General features: G+C 61.2%; 1 protein-coding gene across 1 annotated transcript in view; it reads right to left on the bottom strand.

Moving 5' to 3' along the window:
• The window catches only part of LOC144952145 (myelin-associated neurite-outgrowth inhibitor-like), a gene marked incomplete at its 5' end in the record, with an annotated part of 14758 nt that extends 2266 nt beyond the window's left edge, over positions 1-12492 (bottom strand). The window contains 2 exons of the mRNA XM_078882549.1: positions 1-136; positions 12306-12492. The exon at positions 1-136 is cut by the window's left edge and continues 36 nt beyond it. Coding sequence (XP_078738675.1) covers positions 30-136; positions 12306-12492 — 294 coding nt within the window. The remainder of the gene's footprint in view (positions 137-12305) is intronic.
• Positions 12493-13694: the final 1202 nt, after the last annotated feature.

The raw sequence follows: 13694 nt of genomic DNA, 5'->3' as shown, positions 1-13694 counted from the left end.
TGCAGCTGCTGCTGCTGCTGCTGCTGCCCTCACCACTGAGTGGGCAGGTACCCGTAGCCCGGGCTCCCGCCACTCCTGTAGGTGGACAGCTGCTGGGGTCCCACTGGAGTTCCCTGCGGGGTGGTCAGCACAGCGCCTGACAAACACACGGCACGACGCACACACGCAGACACACACACGCAGACACACACACACGCACGCACACAGACACACACACACACGCCGCACACGCCACACACGCACACACGCCACACACGCCGCACACGCACAGACACACGCACAGACACACGCACACGCACACACACACCGCCACGTAAAACTCTGGCCGTGCTCGCGGCGGCTCTTGGCTAGAGCCGTGCCGAGCGCGACGGCGACAGCGCCGCACGGCAGCGGCGAGACGGCACGGACGCTGGGGACATGAAGTCTGTCACACATACAGACGGGGGTCACCACGGGGGGAGGGGGGGAGGGAGCGGGAGGAGGGAGGGGGGGAGGGGGGAGGGAGGGGGGGAGGGGGGAGGGAGGGGGGGATGCATGGAGAGGAAGGGGGTGAGGGGAGTGAGGGTGGGAGGCAGGGTGGGAGGGAGGGAGGGAAAGAGGGGGGAGGTAAGGAGGGAGGAAGGGGGAGGGAGGGGAGGGATAGAGGGAATGAGGGATGCATGGAGGGAGGGGAGGGGAGGGAGGGAGGGAGGGAGGGAAGGAGGGAGGCATGGATGCAGGGAGGGAGGTGAGGGGGTGAGTGCCCCAGACTGGGCGTCACAGAATCGCCCCGTTCACCACGATGGGTGCGAGTGAAGGGGCCTCCATGATGAGGGCTAATCAAGCCGACTGATCGCCCCACGAGGGCAGTCGACGCCAGAGGTCGCAACCGGGTACCCGATACCCGTACCCTACCCGATACCCGTACCCTACCCGATACCCGTACCCTACCCGATACCCGTACCCTACCCGATACCCGTACCCTACCCGATACCCGTACCCTACCCGATACCCGTACCCTACCCGATACCCGTACCCTACCCGATACCCGTACCCTACCCGATACCCGTACCCTACCCGATACACGTACCCTACCCGATACCCGTACCCTACCCGATACCCGTACCCTACCCGATACCCGTACCCTACCCGATACCCGTACCCTACCCGATACCCGTACCCTACCCGATACCCGTACCCTACCCGATACCCGTACCCTACCCGATACACGTACCCTACCCGATACCCGTACCCGATACCCGTACCCTACCCGATACACGTACCCTACCCGATACACGTACCCTACCCGATACCCGTACCCTACCCGATACCCGTACCCTACCCGATACACGTACCCTACCCGTACCCTACCCGATACACGTACCCTACCCGATACCCGTACCCTACCCGATACACGTACCCTACCCGTACCCTACCCGATACCCGTACCCTACCCGATACACGTACCCTACCCGTACCCTACCCGATACACGTACCCTACCCGATACCCGTACCCTACCAGATACCCGTACCCTACCCGATACCCGTACCCTACCCGATACCCGTACCCTACCCGATACCCGTACCCTACCCGATACCCGTACCCTACCCGATACCCGTACCCTACCCGATACCCGTACCCTACCCGATACCCGTACCCTACCCGATACCCGTACCCTACCCGATACCCGGCTACCCGTTTGCGACCCTGGTGCGGCCGGGTACGGGTAAGGAATCAAAACCCGTTTGCGACCTCTGGTTGATGGGTGAGTAAGTGGGTGCGTGGGTGAGTGCGTGGGTGGGTGAGTGGGTGAGTGAGTGAGTTCGTGAGTGGGTGAGTGAGTGGGTGAGTGGGTGGGTGAGTGAGTGAGTAGCTGAATTAGTGGGTGGGTGAGTGAGTGAGTGGGAGAGTTGCGACCCTGGTGCGGCCGGGTACGGGTAGGCCGTGAGTCACTGGTGAGTCACCGTTTGTCACTCATTTCCCAACGTCTTGTCTCTTCTCACAATTCAAGTTCCTAGAATCAACCCACCCGCGCCTGCAACGTGGCTTCATCCCAGAGGTCGCAATCAGGTACCCGATACCCGTACCCTACCCGACACCCGGCCAGGTAGGGTACGGGTAGGGTACCCGTTTGCGACCCTGGTACGGCCGGGTACGGGTACGGGTAAGGAATCAAAACCCGTTTGCGACCTCTGGTCGACACCTTCCCGGCAACGCCAACGTCGAAGTGAGGGAATCGGAGCGCGTGCTCACACACACACTTGCGGTGCGCCAACAAGTGTTGCAGTAAATTCAGCAGAGACGGTCCCACCTGATGACGGAGACTTGTGTTGCCTCCGAAACGTCGTGATTTTTATTATTGTATTTTCGTTATTACTTTCATTAACTTTTAATTTTGTTCTTCACGTACGTGGTGACTTTACCGAAAAAACCCTGACGGTGTGAGGCGAACGCCGTTCACTGTTTGTTGGTTTGCTGCTGTTCAAAATGTGTCGTCGTTAGATCCCCGCACGGTGCCAGGCCGCCCACCACCACCGAGTGGCTGCGTAGCGTCTGTTCAAAAAGCGCAGAGCGCACAGCCATCGCGAGCAGCAGTTCATCATCATCGTCGTCGTCGTCATCATCATCATCGTCATCGTCGTCGTCATCGTCGTCATCAACATCATCATCATCGTCGTCGTCATCATCGTCGTCATCGTCGTCATCAACATCATCATCGTCGTCGTCGTCATCGTCGTCATCAACATCATCATCATCGTCGTCATCATCGTCATCGTCGTCGTCATCGTCATCATCGTCGTCATCGTCGTCATCAACATCATCATCGTCATCATCGTCGTCATCATCATCATCATCGTCGTCATCATCGTCGTCATCGTCGTCATCGTCGTCATCAACATCATCATCATCATCATCATCGTCGTCATCAACATCATCATCATCGTCGTCATCATCGTCGTCGTCGTCATCGTCATCATCGTCATCATCGTCATCATCGTCAGCATCATCGTCATCATCATCGTCATCATCACCATCATCATCGTCATCATCGTGATCATCATCGTCATCATCATCGTCATCATCATCGTCATCATCGTCGTCATCGTCGTCGTCATCAACGCGTGGAAATTCATAGCGGGAGCCAAATAATCTAAACGCCGTGACGTCGATTCGAGACGCGGAGGGGAATAATCGGAGGGGGCTGGAGAAAAATCCAGTGGCCACGGGGAGAGAGAGAGAGACACGCAGACTCCAAACATACAGCAGCAGCAGCAGCAGGCGTCGTCAGGGTCGAGATCGAACCCACGACCTCCTGCGTACCAGGCGAGGTAGTCAACATCTCCTAGCCACCGGGTGGGTGGGTGGGGGTGTGGCGAGGTGGTGGGTGGGTGGAGGGGTGGTGGGGTGCATGGGAAGTGGAGGGTGTAAGAGGCTCCCACTAAAAAAAAACTGCTCACCCACCCAGCCAGCCACCCACTCACCCACCCAGCCACCCACCCAGCCACTCACCCAGCCAGCCACCCAGCCAGCCACCCAGCCAGCCACCCAGCCAGCCACCCAGACACCCACCCACCCACCCAGCCACCCAGCCACCCACCCACCCAGCCACCCACTCACCCAGCCACCCACCCACCCAGCCACCTACCAACCCAGCCACCCACCCAGCCACCCACCCAGCCACCCACCCACCCAGCCAGCCACCCACCCACCGAGCCAGCCAGCCACCCACCCAGCCAGCCACCCACCCACCCAGCCAGCCACCCACCCACCCAGCCAGCCACCCACCCACCCAGCCAGCCACCCACCCAGCCAGCCACCCACCCACCCAGCCAGCCACCCACCCAGCCACCCACCCAGCCACCCATCCAGCCACCCACCCACCCACCCACCCACCCAGCCACCCAGCCACCCACCCAGCCACCCACCCAGCCACCCACCCAGCCACCCAGCCACCCACCCAGCCACCCAGCCACCCACCCACCCACCCACCCACCCAGCCACCCAGCCACCCACCCAGCCACCCAGCCACCCACCCAGCCACCCACCCAGCCACCCAGCCACCCACCCAGCCACCCAGCCACCCACCCAGCCACCCAGCCACCCACCCAGCCACCCACCCACCCACCCAGCCACCCACCCACCCACCCACCCAGCCACCCACCCACCCACCCACCCAGCCACCCACCCACCCACCCACCCAGCCACCCACCCACCCAGCCACCCACCCACCCACCCACCCAGCCACCCACCCACCCACCCACCCAGCCACCCACCCACCCACCCACCCAGCCAGCCAGCCACCCACCCACCCAGCCAGCCACCCACCCACCCAGCCAGCCACCCACCCACCCACCCAGCCACCCACCCACCCAGCCAGCCAGCCACCCACCCACCCAGCCAGCCACCCACCCACCCAGCCACCCACCCACCCAGCCAGCCACCCACCCACCCACCCAGCCAGCCACCCACCCAGCCAGCCACCCACCCACCCACCCAGCCAGCCACCCACCCACCCACCCAGCCAGCCACCCACCCACCCACCCACCCAGCCACCCACCCACCCACCCAGCCACCCACCCACCCACCCACCGCGAGCTCCAGCGACGGCTGGCGGCTATCGAGCCGTAACAACGTCTCTCTCGGCGACTCACTCTCCCTTCGCTCCATTCCGCACGACGGACGGAGCGTGGTGGTGGTGGTGGTGGGGGTGGTGGGTGGGTGGGTGGGCGTGGGGGGGTGGTGGGTGGGCGTGGGGGGGGTGGTGGGTGGGTGGGTGGGCGTGGGGGTGGTGGTGGGCGGGCGGGTGGGGAAACGCACAAAACCAAAACAACGAGGGGAGGAGAGAGACTGCGGGCAAAATCACGGCGTGGGGGGCTCACAATCACGGCGTGGGGGGCTCACAATCACGGCGTGGGGGGCTCACAATCACGGTGTGGGGGGCTCACAATCACGGCGTGGGGGGCTCACAATCACGGCGTGGGGGGGCTCACAATCACGGCGTGGGGGGCTCACAATCACGGCGTGGGGGGCTCACAATCACGGTGTGGGGGGCTCACAATCACGGTGTGGGGGGCTCACACTCGCCGGCCGGCCCACTGCAAAGCGACAACAACAAAACGGGGGGGGGGGGGGGCGCGGGGGGCCGAGGGGGGAGGTGCGTGCGGGGGGGGGGGGAAGTCGGAGGGTCGGGATAATCGTCGCGACGGTTTTTGATTGTCGTGTCGTGCTGGTGGTGCTGGTGGTGGTAGTGCTGGTGGTGGTAGTGGTGCTGGTGCTGGTGGTGGTAGTGCTGGTGGTGGTAGTGGTGGTGGTGCTGGTGGTGGTAGTGCTGGTGCTGGTGGTGGTAGTGCTGGGGGAGGAACTCCGCTGGGCTTTGCTCTCCACTGCGCGTGTGCGTGTACGTACATGTGTACGGACGTGTGTACATGCGGGTGTACGTGTGTGTACGTGTTGGTGTACGTGTGTGTGCGTGTTGGTGTACGTGTGTGTGCGTGTTGGTGTACGTGTGTGTACGTGTTGGTGTACGTGTGTGTACATGTTGGTGTACGTGTGTGTACGTGTTGGTGTACGTGTGTGTGCGTGTTGGTGTACGTGTGTGTGCGTGTTGGTGTACGTGTGTGTGCGTGTTGGTGTACGTGTGTGTACATGTTGGTGTACGTGTGTGTGCGTGTTGGTGTACGTGTGTGTGCGTGTTGGTGTACGTGTGTGTGCGTGTTGGTGTACGTGTGTGTACGTGTTGGTGTACGTGTGTGTACATGTTGGTGTACGTGTGTGTACGTGTTGGTGTACGTGTGTGTGCGTGTTGGTGTACGTGTGTGTGCGTGTTGGTGTACGTGTGTGTGCGTGTTGGTGTACGTGTGTGTACATGCGGGTGTACGTGTGTGTGCGTGTTGGTGTACGTGTGTGTGCGTGTTGGTGTACGTGTGTGTGCGTGTTGGTGTACGTGTGTGTGCGTGTTGGTGTACGTGTGTGTGCGTGTTGGTGTACGTGTGTGTGCGTGTTGGTGTACGTGTGTGTGCGTGTTGGTGTACGTGTGTGTGCGTGTTGGTGTACGTGTGTATACATGTGTGTGGGACACGTACATGTGTACGTGTGTGTGTACGTGTGTGTGTACGCGTGTCTGTGTGTATGTGTGTATACGTGTGTTCTGTGTGTACGTGTGTTCTGTGTGTACGTGTGTCATCGGCGCTCACAAATAGCACTTGCCCCAAAAGTCTGTTCAGGCTGTACAGGGGATCTGTGTGTGTGTCACTGTGTGTGTCACTGTGTGTGTGTGTGTCACTGTGTGTGTGTGTCACTGTGTGTGTCACTGTGTGTGTCACTGTGTGTGTGTGTGTCACTGTGTGTGTCACTGTGTGTGTGTGTCACTGTGTGTGTGTCTGCGTGTGTGTCTGTGTGTCACTGTGTGTGTGTCACTGTGTGTGTCACTGTGTGTGTGTCACTGTGTGTGTGTGTCACTGTGTGTGTGTGTCACTGTGTGTGTGTGTCACTGTGTGTGTGTCTGCGTGTGTGTCTGTGTGTCACTGTGTGTGTGTCACTGTGTGTGTCACTGTGTGTGTGTCACTGTGTGTGTGTGTCACTGTGTGTGTGTGTCACTGTGTGTGTGTGTCTGTGTGTCACTGTGTGTGTGTCACTGTGTGTGTGTCACTGTGTGTGTCACTGTGTGTGTGTCACTGTGTGTGTGTGTCACTGTGTGTGCGTGTCTGTGTGTGCGTGTGTGCGTGTCTGTGTGTGCGTGTCTGTGTGTGCGTGTCTGTGTGTCTGTGTGTGTGTCTGTGTGTGTGTGCGTGTCTGTGTGTCTGTGTCTGTGTGTCATCTCGGTCATCTCGGTCAGTCGACCCGTGGCACCTGCTGGGTCTGCCCCGTGACCTCCTGCCAGCGGGCGTTCGACACTTCACGTGGCCTCAAGGTGCACATGGCCTGGCACAAGCGTCGTGGTGACGTCACCGCCACTTAGTGGCGAATGGCGGTTGTTGTTGTTGTTGTGTGTCTGTGCGTGTGTGCGTGTGTGTCTGTGTGTCACTGTGTGTGTGTCACTGTGTGTGTCACTGTGTGTGTGTCACTGTGTGTGTGTGTCACTGTGTGTGTGTGTCACTGTGTGTGTGTGTCTGTGTGTCACTGTGTGTGTGTCACTGTGTGTGTGTCACTGTGTGTGTCACTGTGTGTGTGTCACTGTGTGTGTGTGTCACTGTGTGTGCGTGTCTGTGTGTGCGTGTGTGCGTGTCTGTGTGTGCGTGTCTGTGTGTGCGTGTCTGTGTGTCTGTGTGTGTGTCTGTGTGTGTGTGCGTGTCTGTGTGTCTGTGTCTGTGTGTCATCTCGGTCATCTCGGTCAGTCGACCCGTGGCACCTGCTGGGTCTGCCCCGTGACCTCCTGCCAGCGGGCGTTCGACACTTCACGTGGCCTCAAGGTGCACATGGCCTGGCACAAGCGTCGTGGTGACGTCACCGCCACTTAGTGGCGAATGGCGGTTGTTGTTGTTGTTGTGTGTCTGTGCGTGTGTGTGTGTGTGTCTGTGTGTGTGTGTGTGTGTCTGTGTGTGTGTGTGTCTGCGTGTGTGTGTGTCTGCGTGTGTGTCTGTGCACAAACATCGCCGCTGGATAGACGGAGGCGACCGGGCAAGGCGCTGGCCGCCCACCCCCCCCCCCCGCTAGCGTCACGGTGCCGCCCTTCGCTAAACCAACAGCACCTGCCCCCCCAAAGTCTCCTTCGAGCCCAAGATCGTCATCTTTGTGCGGTGCGCGGGAGCGTGAGTGTGCGTGCGCAGTGCACGTGCGCGCGTATGCATTTCCAATTCACCCGGTATGCACCATGCATAACAGGCGCTATGGGGATGATGGGATGTGGGCATCGTAGGGCGGTGCAGCAACATCCAATGTTGAACTCTACTTCTCTCCTCCCACGTCTGTTCTCCCCACCTTCGCGAACCTGCACTGACCGGCGTGGTGAAGTATGGTCAAATAAACACCCCCCCCCCCACCACCACCCCCACCACCCCCCACCACCACCCCCACCACGCGACCGGGAGGCAGTCGTCATCCAGCAGTGGAGCAAGGGGCTGTACGTACACATGCAACACATGCACGCGCGCGCACGTGTGTGTGTGTGTGTCTGCGTAGTGTGTGTCTGTTTGTGTGTGTGTGCATGTGTGTGTCTGTTTGTGTGTGTGCGTGTCTGTTTGTGTGTGCGTTCCGTGTGTGTGTCTGCATGTGTGTGTCTACGTGTGTGTGTCTGTGTGTGTACATGTGCCTCAGTGGAGGAGGCTCGTGAAGGACGCTGCTACTGGGCAGTTGGAGGCAGTCGCCCTCCAACAACAACGGAGGGCGGAGGAGCGACGCTCACAACAACGAGCGGAGCGCCGGGTGGCTAAAGCACAGCAAGTTGGCACAGTAGGGGGCACAGGTGGTGCATCAGCCAGTCATCTCGGTCATCTCGGTCAGTCGACCCGTGGCACCTGCTGGGTCTGCCCCGTGACCTCCTGCCAGCGGGCGTTCGACACTTCACGTGGCAGCCTCAAGGTGCACTTGGCCTGGCACAAGCGCCGTGGTGACGTCACCGCCACTTAGTGGCGAATGGCGGTTGTTGTTGTTGTACATGTGCATGCCGGGAAAGGTCCTGGCAAGGATTATTCAACATCACCTTGCCAGGCACGCTGAGGAGAGGCTTGTGGAGCACCAATGCGGTTTCAGGAAAGGGCGGTCCTGCACAGATGCCATATTTTCTGTCCGTCTGCTACAGCAGAGGTGTAGGGAATTCCAACAAGAACTACATCTCTGCTTTATTGACCTGGTCAAGGCCTATGATACCATCAGTAAGCCTGGGCTCTGGGTTGTTCTTCGTGCTTTCAGAGTCCCTGACCCTCTGCTCACGATCATTAAGGACCTTCATGACGGTGAGCGGGGCCCGGGTAAAACTACGTGGCCGGGAGTCGGAGCCATTCCCTGTACACCTCGGGGTGCGACAGGGATGTCCTCTGGCTCCCACATTATTTAACATCTATTTCGACCACGTAGTTCGTGAAGCCTTCAGTAGCTGTACCGGGGGAATTTCCATCTGGTACAGACACAATGGGAGGCTGATCGATGCCCGGGTGCGGTCAAGGGATGGCTCCATATTGCTCAACCATGTTATGTATGCCGATGATCTGGTAATTGCTGCTCACTCAGAGGAGGAGTTGGAGGTGCTGCTGCTGAACCTGGAGCTTGCCACTAAGAGGTGGGGCCTTACCATCAGCCCCACCAAAACTAAGCACCTGCCTGGGTATTTTGTACCATCGGACACGCAACCCCCACAACTCCCAATTGGTGATGGGGCAGTTGTGGAGAGAGTGGAGAGTTTCCCATACCTGGGCAATGTGCTCATGGCCGGCTCCGGTTTGACAGCAGAAGTCTCACTGAATCAGTCGAGCGGCAATATCTTTTCATCGGTTGCGTAACGCTGTGTGGAAGCTACCTGGTCTGTCGCTCCGCACGAAGCTTCAGGTCTTCACGGCCAGTCATTCCCTCCCTTCTCTACACTTGCGAAACATGGACCCCCCTAATGGAGCATCTTCGCCGGTTAAAAACATTTAGGCTGGCCTGCCTACGATCCATCACAAATCCTTGAAAGATCTGGGCAAAGTCCCATCGGTGAGCTCCTCCGGCAGGCATGGCTGCGTTGGCTGGGTCATGTAGCCTGCATGCCCAGCCACCACATGCCTAAACAGCTTTTGTTCGGCCGGATCGAGGGGGCTAAACGGGCGCGGCACGGGTTAGAGAAGAGATGGAGTGACGTGGTACAGGAGGACGTGGAGCTGAGTGGACTTGCCGATGACTGGTACCAGCGGTGTCAAGATCGGCCTCAGTGGAGGAGGCTCGTGAAGGACGCTGCTACTGGGCAGTTGGAGGCAGTCGCCCTCCAACAACAACGGAGGGCGGAGGAGCGACGCTCACAACAACGAGCGGAGCGCCGGGTGGCTAAAGCACAGCAAGTTGGCACAGTAGGGGGCACAGGTGGTGCATCAGCCAGTCGTCTCGGTCATCTCGGTCAGTCGACCCGTGGCACCTGCTGGGTCTGCCCCGTGACCTCCTGCCAGCGGGCGTTCGACACTTCACGTGGTAGCCTCAAGGTGCACTTGGCCTGGCACAAGCGACGTGGTGACGTCACCGCCACTTAGTGGCGAATGGCGGTTGTTGTTGTTATGGGGAGCGGTCGGGCGTGGTGCTGGCCACCCACCCCCTCGTGTGCCGCTAACAGCACTTGCCCTTAGTAGTTTAAAGGCTATACAGGGGGCCTTTGTCTTTGTAAGTGTGTGTACGTGCGTGTGCGTGCGCGTGCGCGTCTGGTAGCGTAGCGGGAAGCGCTACGAACCCGGCAGAGACCCCGAGTTCGATTCCCACTCACGACCACCACCAACACCGATTATCTGAACCGGTCCTGGGCCTCCCCCTAGGTCGACTCAGCCTCAAATGAGTACCTGGTGTGGTGTGTAGTAGTGAACATCGCCACCGGGGAGACAAAGGCGGCCCGGACGTGATTACTGGCCACCCACCCCCTCTGTGTGTGCCACAGCGCCGGTAGCCTTCATAGGCGCTGCTGCTGCTACTACTCGCTACTAACAGCACTTGCCCCAGCAGCCTGTGACATGCTACGCGGGGGATCTTTGTCTTGTGCGTGTGCGCGTCACCGACGGCCACGTCTCTCTCTTTCTACACCACCCGTGTCTCTCTTCTCGTGTGTACGTACGTGCGAGCGTGTGTGCGTGCGAGCGTGTGTGCGTGTGTACGAGTGTGTGTACGTACGTGCGAGCGTGTGTGCGTGCGTGTGTGTGCGTGCGAGCGTGTGTACGTGCGAGCGTACGTGTGTACGTGCGAGCGTACGTGTGTACGTGCGAGCGTGTGTGTGTGCGAGCGAGCGTGTGTACGTGCGAGCGTGTGTGTGTGCGAGCGAGCGTGTGTACGAGCGTGTGTGCGAGCGTGCGTGCGAGCGTACATGCGTACGTGTGTACGTGCGAGCGTACATGTGTACGTGCGTGTGTACGTGCGAGCAAGCGCGCGTGCGTACGTGTGTACGTGCAAGCGAGCGTGTGTGTGTGTGCGTGCGAGCGTGTGTACGTACGTGCGAGCGTGTGTACGTACGTGCGAGCGTGTGTACGTGTGTGCGTGCGTACGAGCGTGTGTGTACGTGCTAGCGTGTGTACGAGCGTACGTGCGTGCGAGCGTGTGTGTGTACGAGCGAGCGTGTGTACGAGCGAGCGTGTGTACGAGCGTACGTGCGTGCGAGCGTGTGTGTGTACGTGTGTACGAAGCGAGCGTGTGTACGTGTGTACGAGCGAGCGTGTGTACGAGCGTACGTGCGTGCGAGCGTGCGTGTGTACGTGTGTACGAGCGAGCGTGTGTATGAGCGTACGTGCGAGCGAGCGTACGTGCGAGCGTGTGTACGTACGTGCGTGCGTGTGTACGTACGTGCGTGCGTGCGTACGAGCGTACGTGCGAGCGAGCGTACGTGCGTGCGAGCGTGTGTACGTGCGTGCTAGCGTGTGTACGTGTGTGCGTGCGAGCGTGTGTACGTGTGTGCTAGCGTGTGTACGTGTGTACGAGCGAGCGTGTGTACGTGCGTGCTAGCGTGTGTACGTGCGTGCTAGCGTGTGTACGTGTGTGCGTGCGAGCGTGTGTACGTGCGTGCTAGCGTGTGTACGAGCTAGCGTGTGTACGTGCGTGCTAGCGTGTGTACGTGCGTGCTAGCGTGTGTACGTGCGTGCTAGCGTGTGTACGTGTGTGCGTGCGAGCGTGTGTACGTGCGTGCTAGCGTGTGTACGTGCGTGCTAGCGTGTGTACGTGCGTGCTAGCGTGTGTACGTGCGTGCTAGCGTGTGTACGTGTGTGCGTGCGAGCGAGCGTTACGTGCGAGCGTGTGTACGTACGTGCGTGCGTGCGTACGTACGTGCGTGCGTGCGTACGAGCGTACGTGCGAGCGAGCGGTGTGTACGTGCGTGCGAGCGTGTGTACGAGCGAGCGTGTGTACGTGCGTGCTAGCGTGTGTACGAGCGAGCGTGTGTACGTGCGAGCGTTGCGAGCGTGTGTACGTGCGTGCTAGCGTGCGTACGTACGTGCGTGCGTGTGTACGAGCGAGCGTGTGTACGTACGTGCTAGCGTGTGTACGTGTGTGCGTGCGAGCGTGTGTACGTACGTGCTAGCGTGTGTACGTGTGTGCGTGCTAGCGTGTGTACGTACGTGCTAGCGTGTGTACGTGTGTGCGTGCGAGCGTGTGTACGAGCGAGCGTGTGTGCATATGTGCGTGCGAGCGAGCGTGCGTGTGTATGTACGTGAGGTGCGTGCGCGCCACTGACCGGCAGACATGGCCATGGTACCGGTGATGAGCCCCAGGGGGGGCAGCGCGTGCCGCCCGTGCCCCAGCGGCTGCGGCACGGGCGGGTAGAGGGCGGCCGAGACGCCGTTGGGCTGCACCACCGTGGTGTGGTGGATCACCTGCGGCGGGGCCGCCGCGTACACGGGGCTGCGGGTAGAACGCGCTCTGTGTGCGGGGTGGGGCGGGGTGGGGCGTGGGTGGGGCGGGGTGGGGCGGGGTGGGGCGGGGTGGGGCGGGGTGGGGCAGGGTGGGGCGGGGTGGGGCGGGGTGGGGCAGGGTGGGGTGGGGTGGTTCGTGGTGGGGCGGGGTGGGGCGGGGTGGGGTGGGGTGGTTCGTGGTGGGGCGGGGTGGGGTGGGGCGGGGTGGGGCAGGGTGGGGCGGGGTGGGGTCGGGTGGGGTGGTTCGTGGTGGGGCGGGGTGGGGTGGGGGTGGGGCGGGGTGGGGCAGGGTGGGGCAGGGTGGGGCAGGGTGGGGCGGGGTGGGGCAGGGTGGGGCGGGGTGGGGCGGGGTGGGGCGGGGCGGGGTGGGGCAGGGTGGGGCAGGGTAGGGCAGGGTGGGGCGGGGTGGGGCAGGGTGGGGCGGGGTGGGGCGGGGTGGGGCGGGGCGGGGTGGGGTGGGGTGGGGCAGGGTAGGGCAGGGGTGGGGCGGGGTGGGGTGGTCAGTGCCACGCGGAGACAACAACAACCGCCATTCGCCACTAAGTGGCGGTGACGTCACCACGACGCTTGTGCCAGGCTATGTGCACCCTGAGGCCACGTGAAGTGTCGAACGCCCGCCGGCAGGAGGTCACGGGGCAGACCCAGGCGCCACGGGTCGACTGACCGAGATGACCGAGATGACTGGCTGATCCACCACCTGTGCCCCCTACTGTGCCAACTTGCTGTGCTTTAGCCACCCGGCGCTCCGCTCGTTGTTGTGAGCGTCGCTCCTCCGCCCTCCGTTGTTGTTGGAGGGCGACTGCCTCCAACTGCCCAGTAGCGTCCTTCACGAGCCTCCTCCACTGAGGCCGATCTTGACACCGCTGGTACCAGTCATCGGCAAGTCCACTCAGCTCCACGTCCTCCTGTACCACATCACTCCATCTCTTCTCTAGCCCGTGCCGCGCCCGTTTAGCCCCCTCGATCCGGCCGAACAAAAGCTGTTTAGGCATGCGGTGGCTGGGCATGCGGGCTACATGACCCAGCCAACGCAGCCTTGCCTGACGGAGGAGCTCACTGATGGGACTTTGCCCAGATCTTTCAAGGACTTGTGAGCTCCTCACACAATCCAGCCTGGTTAAACCCAGGATGGATCGTAGGCAGGCCAGCCTAAATGTTTCCAACCGGCGAAGATGCTCCACTAGGGGGGTCCACGTTTCGCAAGCGTAGAG

The sequence above is a fragment of the Lampetra fluviatilis genome, chromosome 66 (assembly GCF_964198595.1).
Source record: "Lampetra fluviatilis chromosome 66, kcLamFluv1.1, whole genome shotgun sequence".
Taxonomy (NCBI): domain Eukaryota; kingdom Metazoa; phylum Chordata; class Hyperoartia; order Petromyzontiformes; family Petromyzontidae; genus Lampetra; species Lampetra fluviatilis.
The sequence above is the reverse complement of the archived record's forward strand: the minus strand, read 5'-3'. Positions and strand labels throughout refer to the sequence as shown.